The following is a 13,200-nucleotide window of genomic DNA, read 5'->3' on the forward strand; positions in this document are numbered from 1 at the left end:
ATATATATGAGTGTAGGGCTTTATGTCGAATATCAGCAAATTAATCTCGCTTGAAAGTTATATAATATATTATATATTAATGGAAGTTTTGTTTTTACTGTTCACCAAAGTAGGCCATCTATTAAACATGACGTCAAAATTGAAATATATAATGCGTATTGTATGCACGTATAATTGCTTTTTTGTCTCGCCGGATTCAACTAAGACGCGCTGAGTCTACGATTGAGCTCAATTAATGGAATTGTTCTTATTCTATTCTCTATATTGCCTTCCACAGCAAACATCCAGGACTACAACTACAGTCTGCTGTTGCTTATACTCTGTTCCAATGATCGAGTTAAATATTAAAAGTGATAATGATGATGATAATAATAATAACATTAACAACAGCAATAAGCAGCAACAAAAGTAGTAGTAGTAGTAGTAGTAGTAGTAGTAGTAGTAGTAGTAGTAGTAGTAGTAGTAGTAGTAGTAGTAGTAGTAGTAGTAGTAGTAGCAGCAGCGGCAGCAGCAGCAGCAGCAGCAGCAGCAGTAGTAGTAGTAGAAGTTATAATAATATCAAAAATAATAATAATAATAACAATAATAATATTAATAATAACAACAGTAATCTATATATTTACTTTACATTTTTAATATTGTTGTATACTATAAAATTGTTTTCGATATAAAGAGCATGGCTGATGAATGAATAAAGATGATGATGATAATAATAATAATGATGCTGATAAATGATGATGATTTTAGTCTTATAGTATCTGTAGCGCTTTATGCCAATGAGACCTCCAAGTGCTTCACACTATTCCACCGCCGTCACGGGATCAGACAAAAATAACACATCCTCAGTTTCCCTGGGGAAATTTCCATCATTCATATTCAAAATATTTATATTTGAGCCTACGTACACACTTAAACCTCAGGGAGGAGAGCCAACCATGTACTAATGATTTGCTCAAAGACAGGGGTGGCGCCAGCGTGGGGCCAGGGAACCAGTTGGGAAGGAAAACCATAATCCGTCGGGGAGAAAAAAATTAGGCCTATATGTATTTTGTACATAATTATTAGTAGAATCTAAAATCGATTAAATATGCATTTGAAACACCCAAATTGTCAAAGTTTTCGGGGGCTTCGCCCCTTTGACCACTTTTGGGATACCTATAAATTGAGAGCGACGCCCTACCACGCTCACTTTGCTCTCGTAGGGGCCATCGGACTCCCGTCGGGGACCTCGTGTCCCCCTCCCGTCGGGCAAATCCCGGGGCCACCCCTGCTCAATACAATCGAAATACGATAGATAGATTGAACCACCTCCACCCACCTCCAGGTTGAGATGCTGAACCGCAAGCATTGAACCAAACTTTGCATCCCTCTAGAAAATAAGCCTACTATATCTTGTATATGCTATATTGTAGCATGTTATATTGTCAAATTTACTGAGTGCAGAAATTCATGGTCACATTAATCTACCTTAGGCGCAAAAAAGTATTCACACTAACTGCCCCCGCTTCTCATTACTACTCCACAATTGAACTTCTTGCTCCGTAATCCCATATCGACTTTCTTGAGTCGCAAATTGAAACGATTACCGTTAAAAAAAGTAAATCATAAAAAATAATATCTGTCATTATTATGTAGCTTAAGAATCATGAATTGTTTCACTCTAGAGTAATGTGTAATTATCAGTAGGCCTAGTACTGTTCTTACCAAGGTCATATTGTTTTACCAAGGTCATTTTTTTTCTAAAAGGAAAAAGTTACAGTTAATATAAATATTTAAATTAATTTAAAAAAAAATGACACGCACACACATCATGAGAAGTATATTATATTATGGCTGATGTTGATATTTCTGAACCAACAGAATGAATGAAAAATCAACATCGTCACCATCATCCTCGCCATAGTCATCAGTATCCTCATCATTTTCACAAAAAAAAAAAAAAAAAATCAGTCAATATTATTATCAACACCATCACCGTCATGAACAACATCGTTTTCACAATTATTGTCATCCTCAACATCATCATCGTTATCATCATAACCACCACAGCCACCATCATCATCACAATCATCATCATCATCATCAAATTCAGCAGCGTCATTCTCACCACCATCATGATCTGCATCAGAATCACCATTATCATATTTACTACCATTATCATCATCATCGTCATCATCATCATATTTTCTTTTTTTTATCTATCGCTGCATTTCACATTATTAGTTTGATGTCGACTTATGAAACGTGATATGCACGGCACCTTGACCTCTGATGATTAGAACCTAAAATTTACAACAAACACGTAATATATAACATGAGCGATTATCATTATTATATAATTTTCGATACAATTTGAGCCGCTCCGATTATCTTTCCATTTCTTCCTTCATTCTATTTCTTCAATTTATACTTATACACTAAATTTATACTACCGTACTTATTAATAATTACAAAAACGATTTTAATTTAAATTTTAAGCAAATAATGTAACCTAAATTATTAATAAACTAATATATACCTAATATAACATTTTCTTAGAAACACTGTGTACATTGTGCTCTATTAATCTTAATTATTCGACGCCGAAGTTAGCGGTCTCGGGTCAATCTAGGCAACTTTTAGGTAGGCTTTCTTCATAAAGGCTTCTACGAATGGATGTCTTGTTGTGGAGCAGGAAATCAAGTTGTCTCTCCCTAGTACCGCCTGATTATAAATCGACGGGAAATCTACCGATAGCTATTATATGATTTTTTTTTTCTTATAGAAGATAGGTTTGTATAGGTGGTACCATTCTTACCTATAATACCAATCGTTTCAGCCTTGGATATTAGGGAGCTTTCGCAAGGTTACGAAGAAGATAACGAATATGGTTACGTCATCAAATTTATAGACAACCCTTCCCCTACAATAGCATATTTGTAACAACGTAGGCGATTCATGCCTTTTGCATGAATCAAGGATCATACTCAGCTCGTATAGCGTACATTGTCAAGAATGTTTGAGGCACGAATGACGATAATGATAATGACGTATTCGTTATCGTTTTCGTAACGTTGCCAAATCTCCCTAATGGCTCTTGACATTTCAGATATAATAAAACGCATCGTATTAAATAGAAGATGAATATATACCTTATGTTCATTATGCCGCAGGGTATTCATTAATGTTAACCAATACTTATTGCAACACTGTTCATATTGCATGTTCAATCTCTCGTTAATTAGTACTGCATATTACTACCCTGGTTGAATTGGACCATTTGATTTTCTTGGGGATGAAACATATCAATAAAAAATAACAACAATATAGATAACAATTATATGATGTAAATCTAATATTGTCTATTTAAATAGGTTCCATTCCTCAATATTCACTTATTATTATTATTATTATTATTATTATTATTATTATTATTATTATTACATTATTAAGAAGACACAACAATAATTGTTACTTAACCAATATCCTGAGGCGCGTGGATACATTCATCATTGACGGTGGTAGTAGACCTACCGAAGCATACCTGGTTTGGGACCGTACAGGCCATTGTATAGGCTTTACACTCGTATTTGTGTTCTGTTGTTACATCGACAAAGATAATAAAATATGATAAGGATGATGATGAGGATGATGATGATGATAATGATGATAACGATGGCAATGATGATGATAATAAAATAGCAATACTATTTCATTTATAAATAATAATAATAATAATATAATTTTACAAAATAACTTGATTATTGATATCATTTAACTTTACCACACGGTAATTTAAATTTACTATTCTAATCAGTGAAGTGTTTAAATGAAGTTATAAGATAAAGCTTAGTAACGGATATTTATTGTATTCTCTAGTTATTTAGTTACGCAACTAATTTGGGAATGAAGCGAGCAACAAGATATTTGAAAGTGCATATCTGCCGATTGGACCAAAGCATGATTTAATAGAGTTATAATTAAACAATTATTGTTTTTCTTTAATTTCCTAATAATAAACGGTGTTATTAATGCAAGAATTTTAATTTAAAATAAAATTCGATCGACCAAACGGACAATGATTTTATTTAACTAGGGACGTTAGCACGTTACATTACAGACGTCAAGACAATTGGAGCCTTCATAATGTCTTTCGTTAATGGGATACACACGTAGTTATTTCTAATTTTCAAACAAAACATGTACAAACCCTCGTAATAAAATATTTAATGATGATCTTAGTATAAAGCATGTATACAGAAACGTATGAAGCGATTCTCCGTGGATTAGTAAAACGTAATCAGCAATGCACATAATACTACCTGATCAGAATTAATTTTACGCGAATATTAATAATGATAATGCATGTTTAAATAATTAATATTATGATAATGACAGTATAGTCGTAAGATATATAATTGATATACATTTGGCGTGCACACAAAGTCGTCACTTATCACAAACAACCTTGTTATGAAAGCAATCCAATAAAAGGCGAATTACTTACCGCTATTTGAAATATTACTAAGGCATTTTGTAGATTTCACATCGAATACCACACCATCCTTACACTGGCATACACATGAATTGTATAATATCGAAGTTGTCCCATTCGTTGTCAACACATCTGCGTTGAATTTCTCACAAAACGACTGGTCGCATCCGTCAGCGAATGGAAAGACCACGACTCTGTCGTTTGGACGGTCTGCGTTGTCATAGGTAAGTACGCCCTCATACAAGACAATACGGTCTGACATTGATGTAGTAGATAACGCTTGCAGAGTACAAGACACGGTGTGAATAGTAGAGAAGCTAAGGAAAGTCCAGCTTAACCAACAAAAAGCCCAGAAGCAAGACATATCCGCCTTCAGTCGCATAAACTATCCTCAAATATTGATGTCTGTAAACGTATGTATCGCATTGTGAAAACTGTCACAGCACCAGAGAGCCCAATAATGGAACAGCCTAAGGAGATAACATGGTAATTTGTTAATAAATTTGGATGATGGGGTAAGCTTACCTGTGATGGGAAATAATGCCCTATGGTACAGTACAAGAACCCTCAACACACAGGAGTTGATTCTTAAAGGGGAAAAAGTGACTTAAAAATCAATGCCCTGATTCTGGAAATAACTTTCTTAACTGAACCGGGGCCAGGTTCAAACAAACATCTGGGTATTTCTTTATAGATATTGATTTAAAACATAGATAATAATCGAGTAAGTTGGAGGAAATATTTAAATAAGAGGCTTATCGAATAAGCAATTTTCTATGTTTTGACAGATGGCTTAAGAGAAATGATAGATTGCATTTGCATTAGTTGTATAACCAGAATGGTCGCTACAGCCCCAATGAACGCGTGTTCTGAAATATTAACGTTATTTGTTCATATTAGACATTGAATTTTAAACGCGCATTACAAGTACTCTCTCACGTCATACCGTCATCAAAGGCGATCTTGAATTGATGGAAAGCCAATATTGGCAAAATTAAATAAATGGATAAATAGATCAATAAACATTGTGAAACAGAGTGTACAATACCGAATACAGTATTATTAGATAAGACGAAAGTTACAAACACTTTAATTAGGTAGGCCTACAAGATAGAGTACAAACACACGACTGGCTCTTTGATTGATGGAGAGTAGCAGAAGACGGTGGCATAATGTCACTAATTATACAGCCTCAATGGACACAAAGTGCAAGAGATATAGAAATATATATATATATATATATATATAAGGGGAGGGAAAGGAACAGATATTAAATTCTCACCAACCAACTACTGATTCACACTCTTGCATATGCTTGGAACAACGCTAGTTCTCAATGCATTGCAAGTAACAAGTAACAGAGATAATATCAATATGATATACATAATATATATGTATATATACATATAATATCACATATTATATTTATATATATAATATATATAGACCTATATATAGACCTATATATATATATATATGTATATAATAAGGCATATAATCGGCATTAAATTGATTTAATCCCAACACGATGCACGATGGTGTGTATTTCAATACTTGGAGTATGTATTATACTTTCTTATCTGAGATTAATCAGTGTACCTTTCGGTTATATATTCATATATCATACTTAAAACCACCCCATCCCACCAAAAAAAAAAGTGTCCGTCCCATTAAAATCAGAATAACAGTCTCGAGACTCATTCAATTCTTATAGCTGTGCCACACGCTAAGTAATCTTATAATTATTTATAAGCTTTAATTACCAAATTGTGAAATAATTTTAATTTTTAAGTGTTGAAGTCTTGACATTTCTAAATCTCGACGGCTGTAGATGTGACCAAATCAATTCCATTATTTATTACTTTGATGATAACCATAGATGATGATAGCTTAGAGAAATTTGGGGCGCTCTTATGGAAAGACTAGAACGGTCTTTTGCGAGGTAGAACCTAGAACCTGATTTCCACAACACAACGGTATATGATAAACAAACTCTGGTGTTGCAAATTCAGTTGTTTTTGCTTCTTATTAGCTTGTAATTCCCCGGTACACAAAAACGCAAGCGATGTAATTTTACCCACTAATAATAGACAAAAATAATTAGAAACATAGGATTAAATAAGTTAAACACATTATATAATCACACAGTTAGATTGACGGCTATATTCAAGCCTATATCATATATTTTCCACTTATAATGTTTTGGATAAAGTGTAAATCAGTCTACAGACTCTTCCTATTATTATTTTATCTGCAGCATAAAGCCGATTTCATAAAAGGGAAGGAAAAAATCAATTGACCCAGGAATTATCTCGAAGAATAATGACACATGTTCGAAAATAATGATTTATCACGAGATTAATTGGAACATTCTAAGGTCGAATGAGTTTAATACTAATTTATTACTCTTTACTGCTGATCGGTCTGCTCATGGGAGTCAACAAAGTGGAAAAGTGTGGCGGTCATCAACCAATAGAGTGTAAACGTGATCGGGCAGAGGCATCGTTTGGAGCATTCAATCGGAACTAACGTTCGAGTTTATGCTAGTCAATTGGTTCGATAACTTCGTCGTAATCATCATCGCCATCATCATCCTCATCATTAACATTATTTTTTATTAGATATATCATTAATAAATTAATGAGTATTAATATTATTATTTTCATAATAATAGCCTAATACATAAATATTTTTATTATTGATGATGATGATGATTAATTGACTGATTGATTCTTTTTTAGTATCAAAATACATAAATACAAAGTACAAACGAACAGTGAAAACAAAGACAAGCCAGATACCAAGAATGACCCAGAAACCGTATTTCCGTTGGGGTCCTTACATTAAAACAGATAATTCAACATAACAATGATGACCATGATGCAAAATAATGATGATAGCCAACAACATTATATTAATAATTATAATATCTTATTGGTTTCGGTTTTGGTTTGTTCGTATTGCCTCCCTATGGAAACACATATTTGACGCAAAGACTCAATTGTGCTTCAAAAGAACTAAAAAAAAAACCCGAGCAAAATCAATCAATTGTCAAATTAGTCTCTGAAGTGTTTACAAAAATAAGTTTGAAATAACAACACACGGGAGAAAGTCTGATGATCTATTCAAATCTTAGGGATTACGAACTAAAGGAAACAACAGTAAACAGGCAACTGTTGCCAATAAACTGAATGATTTCCATTTCATAGAGGTTATTCCTCCCTCATTTTTCTAATACAGTAGAATCCCTATAATTAAGGGGACACCTTCGGGACTAAAAAATGTGTCCCCTTAATATGGGTGTCCCCTGAATAGCGGTGGGAGACAGTAACCAAAAAGTGCAATTGTCTCCTTAATAGGGGTTTCTGGTACGGTATGTTTTCACACAAAGATTAAAATACATTCTTTATATAAGTATATTTTAGTTTCATTGACATCAAAACCAGTTACAGTAGAATAAGAGCAATAATTTGCAATGAGATACAATTCATTGATAATATTATATTAGCGGAAATATACTATAAATAAAACTGTAGTTTTATATATTATTTAATGATACAATGTTAATGACCAAATATTTTTTTAAATATTTAGTTTTCTATTCGATGCATATAGCTTGAATAGAAAAACGACTTAGGTTGCATGTTACGATATGGATTAGAATCTTATGTAACAGATTGTTACGGTATGTAGCCTAATACTGCAATCAACTTTATAATACTGTCAAAGAATTCAGACGACATACTGTAGGCCTACATCGTGTGATGTGTTTGTTTATTATGTCTTCATCCTCCACATACTGCTATTAGTTGTGGTGGGCTTACGGATTGTCTATTGAAAATAAATTAGAGGGGATGTACAAAAAAACGAAGCCTGGTTCTAATTGGAGAAAGTACAGCCTGCTATATTCTCCTAACGTGTTCAGTCAGATTTTTAAACTTCCATGTTCAAGAAATAATTTTATACCAATGGCACTAATAGGCCTACCATTTTAAATGAAATTTCAGTGAAAGGATTACCTGCTTAATAAGGCAGTGTGTAATTAACAGGGGCGGATTTAGGAGGGGCAGGCCGGTCAGACTCTCCTCCCTTTTGAAAATTAAAAAAAAGGAAAAAAAAAAAAGAAAGAAAAATAAATAAATAATTGATAGCTTAAAGCGCCTCGAGGTTATTTTCGGGCGTCTAGAAAACAAAAATTACGGGAGGGGGGGGGGGGGGTATTGGGTCCTGGATTTTTGTCAGTGACAGCTATATGCCATTGATTTGTGAAATACACTTTTTAAAAAAAATAAGAACCAGTAAAATTTTGCTCAGGCTCAGTGTTCTTATTTTTTGGCCGATTTCAGGCTCAAAATATTCTTATTTTGTTCTTATGTTACAGACTTTTCAAACATAACAAATGTAAGTAAATAATGGTCTTGAAAAAATGGTCCCTGAAAAAAGCCCCATGAAAAAATGGCCAGAGAAAAAAATGCCTCGGTAAAAATGGCCCCAAATGACAGGTTGTACACCTACTGTACTGCATTATAGAGGGTATTTTTACCTACTGCACACAAGGTAGATATAATTTTTTTTTTTAATTTAAAAATCTCATAGACATTTTACCTCAGCCTCAATTTGTTCTTATATTGTTTCTAATTTTTAAGCAATTTCAACCTCAGTGTTCTTATAAAATGTGTTCTTATAAAAAAAAGTGTACGCTTAATATTAATTGTATCTTAATGAAGTTCTTATAAAAAAAAGTGTACGCTTAATATTAATTGTATCTTAATGAAATTGTATAACGGTGTGAAGAAAACTACGTGTAATTAAACCTAAAGTGGCAACGGATATGGATTTCATTTGCGGCGGGTTCCGACCATTCATGGGCCTAATGTGCTGAATGACTGTTTACTTGAAAGTACTGCAAAGCATATCTAGCATAATTGTAAATTAATCTGGAACAAACACACTCTACATAATCTAAAACACAAATAAAAATGTATTATATTATCTAGGATCATGAAGAATGGGGTGGCCATGTGATAGAAACAGATTGTATAGACAGAGGTCCGGGGTACCTCGACGAGGAAATCTTTGTTTTCTAGAGGCCCAGAAATCCACTTTCGCGAACATGTTGACACTGAACAACGGACCATTACTGTTTTTCTATTTGTAGTCTAATATTTTGTTCATAGAATTCGCCCTTAACGAGGCTAAAGTAAGACCAACTGAAGGTTAAAGTTAAACAAATGAATGATGTAAAAAGAAACAAAACAGAACAACCTGCAAATATTTACCTAGTTTTGAAACAGTGTACTCTTCACAAGCAAAGGTATGGTAACGAACAAAAACTAGTCAAAATGACAGGGTAGCACGACACCATACACTATAGATAATCAAAGGAGAGGGTGTGGGGGAGTAGGCCTACCGCGAGTTAAAAGAACAGTAGAATACAATCTGAATGGTCTTGTATCTAATAAATACTATATCCATGATAGTAGGCCATACTTTTAATAATTATCACTCACCAAAATCAAGCATGAAACTGTAGTGTTCTAACAAATACGCCTGAAGCGAAATAATATCGCATGTTTTGTCATTTTTTTGCCTTATATTAAACATCACTGGCCCTGACAATATTATGAATAATAATAATAATAATAATAATAATAATGATAGGGCCAATATAATAATATAATAATAATAATGTGATGTTCTGCCCTACCTGACATGTTATCGTACCAAATACTGTACTCAGTAAGTCCCCAAATACTTAAAACAATTTCGCAAGTGATTCCGACGAACCGCCCAAAAACTGGAGAATGTCCGCATTTAAAAACGAAAAATTTATATTCGTAGATATATTTACAATGTTCTCCAGAGTATCGGAGAGCATACAAACCAGAAGTATTTCAAATCGGCATTTCTTAAGCTTTCCCAGCTAACAATATTACGTTATTGTATAATGGTCTCCAAATGGTCCACTTTCCACTGAAACGAACCTCCCACAAATTAAGTCACGCTACGGGCCTGGTGATGATAATTAGCTACTTTCAGCAACGTGATTTAAGCTTAATATGAACTTAAACTATTATAACTGGTTTTATATTCTAGCTGTGAAATAGTATTTGGCAGACCATAACAAGAGGTGACTGACGCTTGTATACGATATCGAGTGGGACCACTATATGGCTGTGAAAGAAAAATAAACACGAAAGGATGACCCAGAGTATTTTTTTAAGTGCGAGAATGGACAAGACATGTTAGGCCTATGATGGCTTTGTATGCTGGGAGTAAGCTGCAGTGGACCCGAGTCCACCCAAGGGGTGGGGGGATCAGGCTTCACAAAACTGGGGATAAGCTCCAGCCAATATGAGCCCAGTGGTTCGGCAAGGGTTTACTTCAATACATACTTTGTACAGTACAGAAAAATAGCCAAAGAGTTACTATACAGAGTACAGAAGATGCACTCATGATGCGGTATAATATGTAGCCTACTTTCTATTTCTTTTATTTACTTTTATGAATTGACTATGTGGATATTTTTTTTTTATTGGCACACGTCTGTTTCAATCGATGACGATCGGCCTAATCCCAGTTGGATTAGCTCCAAATTAACAAGCGTGTTAAAATAGTAGCTAAAATAGTTATCTATTTACTTCACTTTTGAAAATTGTTAGACATTGCATATATAAATTTGTACGATTGAAATACAAATACAAAAATATTCACTCATCGACTATGGGATTAAAACGATGAAATAGGTGATTTTTTAAAGAAATCTCGAAGCATCCATTTATAGACAATACAGTGACCGCGAAAAAGTAAAAGGGGAGGTAGGGGAGAATACTCCATAATTAGTCATACCCAGAAGCGAATGGCTCACTTAATATGCAATAGCGGCGTTTGTGAGTCAAAGAAACTCCCTTCCCCGTCGGGCAAGCACGGATCCTTGTCGTCAGATGCGAACTTGAGGTTGTTATTGCTACACATTTTGTTTTTTTTCTGATCCACCGAAGCTTTTGTAATTGCAGTTCTTTAATGTGTTCAAGGCATATAAAACCATAAATTCCCTCCACAACACATTTACCCCACCAAAGGTTTCTATAGAATCTCGACTGTAGGCCTTTTTAGGCAGCCTTTTTGACATTAATTCCTTGCCGGACTTATTGCATTCTCATCCGGCAAATTAGTCGCAAGTGCCTAGCTAGGCCTACACCACTAAATGAAACCTTTACTTATATTTTCTGATTATTGAATATAAATAGAGAGTTCAATAGCATTCTGTGAAAGGAAACTGCTTGATCATCACATTACACACAATCATATCGCATTACATCATTCTAACAGGAGATTTAATGAGAATTTATATGCTTACTTACCACAGTTTTCATTTGAGCAATTTGAGGTTCGCCGGTTTTAAAGTAGCCACACACAACAATAATTACGACTGAGCGTTCTAAAGATTGGACTCTAGAAACCTTATTAATTATTCATGTCGATATTCGTCTTGAGACCCGTCGTTGCGTCGCCCCGTGGTTACCAGTATCGTAGCTAACAAACGTAAGAATGATCGCTCTTTCCCTTAGTTCATTTCCTATTCATTAATTATCAAAGGTCATTTAGTTCTGGGCCTACCTGTACTTATTTGCTCCATTATATTGTGGATTCTCATGAGATGTGGACAGAGGTTTTACATTCACATTAAATTCTAAGCCAATTAATAACCAGCACTGTTTCAAATATACCGGTAACAAGTCACCTTACGATTCATAAGCCCATTATAAATTATGTCGACTGAAAAATATAAAATGTTAGGTAAATGTCTGACTGTAGGCCCATATATATATCTGTCTCTTATACACTATAAATATATACACATCTGCAGCTACTGTATTTTTAAAACAAATATAATATAATAATAATAATATTTTTATAACAAGTAAACAGCAAGTATGGTTTACATTTACGTGAACGCGCGCCGAGTCCAACACCATGTGCACACACAACCACGCGACTAGAAACGTTGCGAAAATGCAACAGGTACCGTAGTTATTGTCATTTACACATAAAAGAAGTGAAACATCAATTTACTCACAACCGGACATCTTTTCAATTGCTCCTGCATTCAATAGCGATGGTAATTAAGGTAATGCCGTTGCTAAGATACCATGGTTAAATCTCTCTGATTTCTTAAACAAATTGTGACAAAGAAACACAAATCGATATGGGACTAATATATCAATAAATAACACGACTTGTTAGTTGTAATGGCTTTTAGACTATGCTAATATTCTATTTTGTGATCACTTATATGTGGATAATAAACCGCTTTTAGCGCAGTGGTTTTGATTTTATATCTCAAGCTTATTAGAAGGTTCGATTTCAACTCTGACCAACTGAGTGTGTCCTTTGGCAAGGTACATAATCCACCCATGTGAGTAAGCATGAAGTTGGTGAGTTTAATTATTCATCAATGATCACTAGATTTGCAACGACTCCCCAGAGAGAGTTGAGTATTTATTCCATAGACAGTAATTCCAATGATTTTGAAGCGAAGATAACTGACTATTATAATGTACCGGTACTATACTTATTATAGGCCCAAATCATTAATATTGGGGATACTCACGAGGCACATATTGAAATTGTTAGCACCTAATGTACATCGTCATTGCTCAAACTATAAGGTATAGGCTTATATAAAAAAATAAAAGTAAAGATGAGGAACCCTATTTCCCACC

At 34.1% G+C, this 13,200-nt stretch overlaps 1 protein-coding gene across 1 annotated transcript in view; it reads right to left on the reverse strand.

The window, feature by feature from the left end:
* LOC117119337 overlaps nucleotides 1-12,010 on the reverse strand; it is a 29,962-nt gene extending 17,952 nt beyond the window's left edge. The window contains exons 1-2 of the mRNA XM_033264124.1: nucleotides 11,839-12,010; nucleotides 4,487-4,944 (exon numbers count right to left, since the gene is read on the reverse strand). Coding sequence (XP_033120015.1) covers nucleotides 4,487-4,856 — 370 coding nt within the window. The 5' untranslated portion in view covers nucleotides 4,857-4,944; nucleotides 11,839-12,010. The remainder of the gene's footprint in view (nucleotides 1-4,486; nucleotides 4,945-11,838) is intronic.
* Between the last annotated feature and the right edge of the window lie 1,190 nt (nucleotides 12,011-13,200).

Source organism: Anneissia japonica, unplaced genomic scaffold (genome assembly GCF_011630105.1).
Source record: "Anneissia japonica isolate Jap-2015-1 unplaced genomic scaffold, ASM1163010v1 scaffold287806_len661372_cov189, whole genome shotgun sequence".
Lineage (NCBI taxonomy): Eukaryota > Metazoa > Echinodermata > Crinoidea > Comatulida > Comatulidae > Anneissia > Anneissia japonica.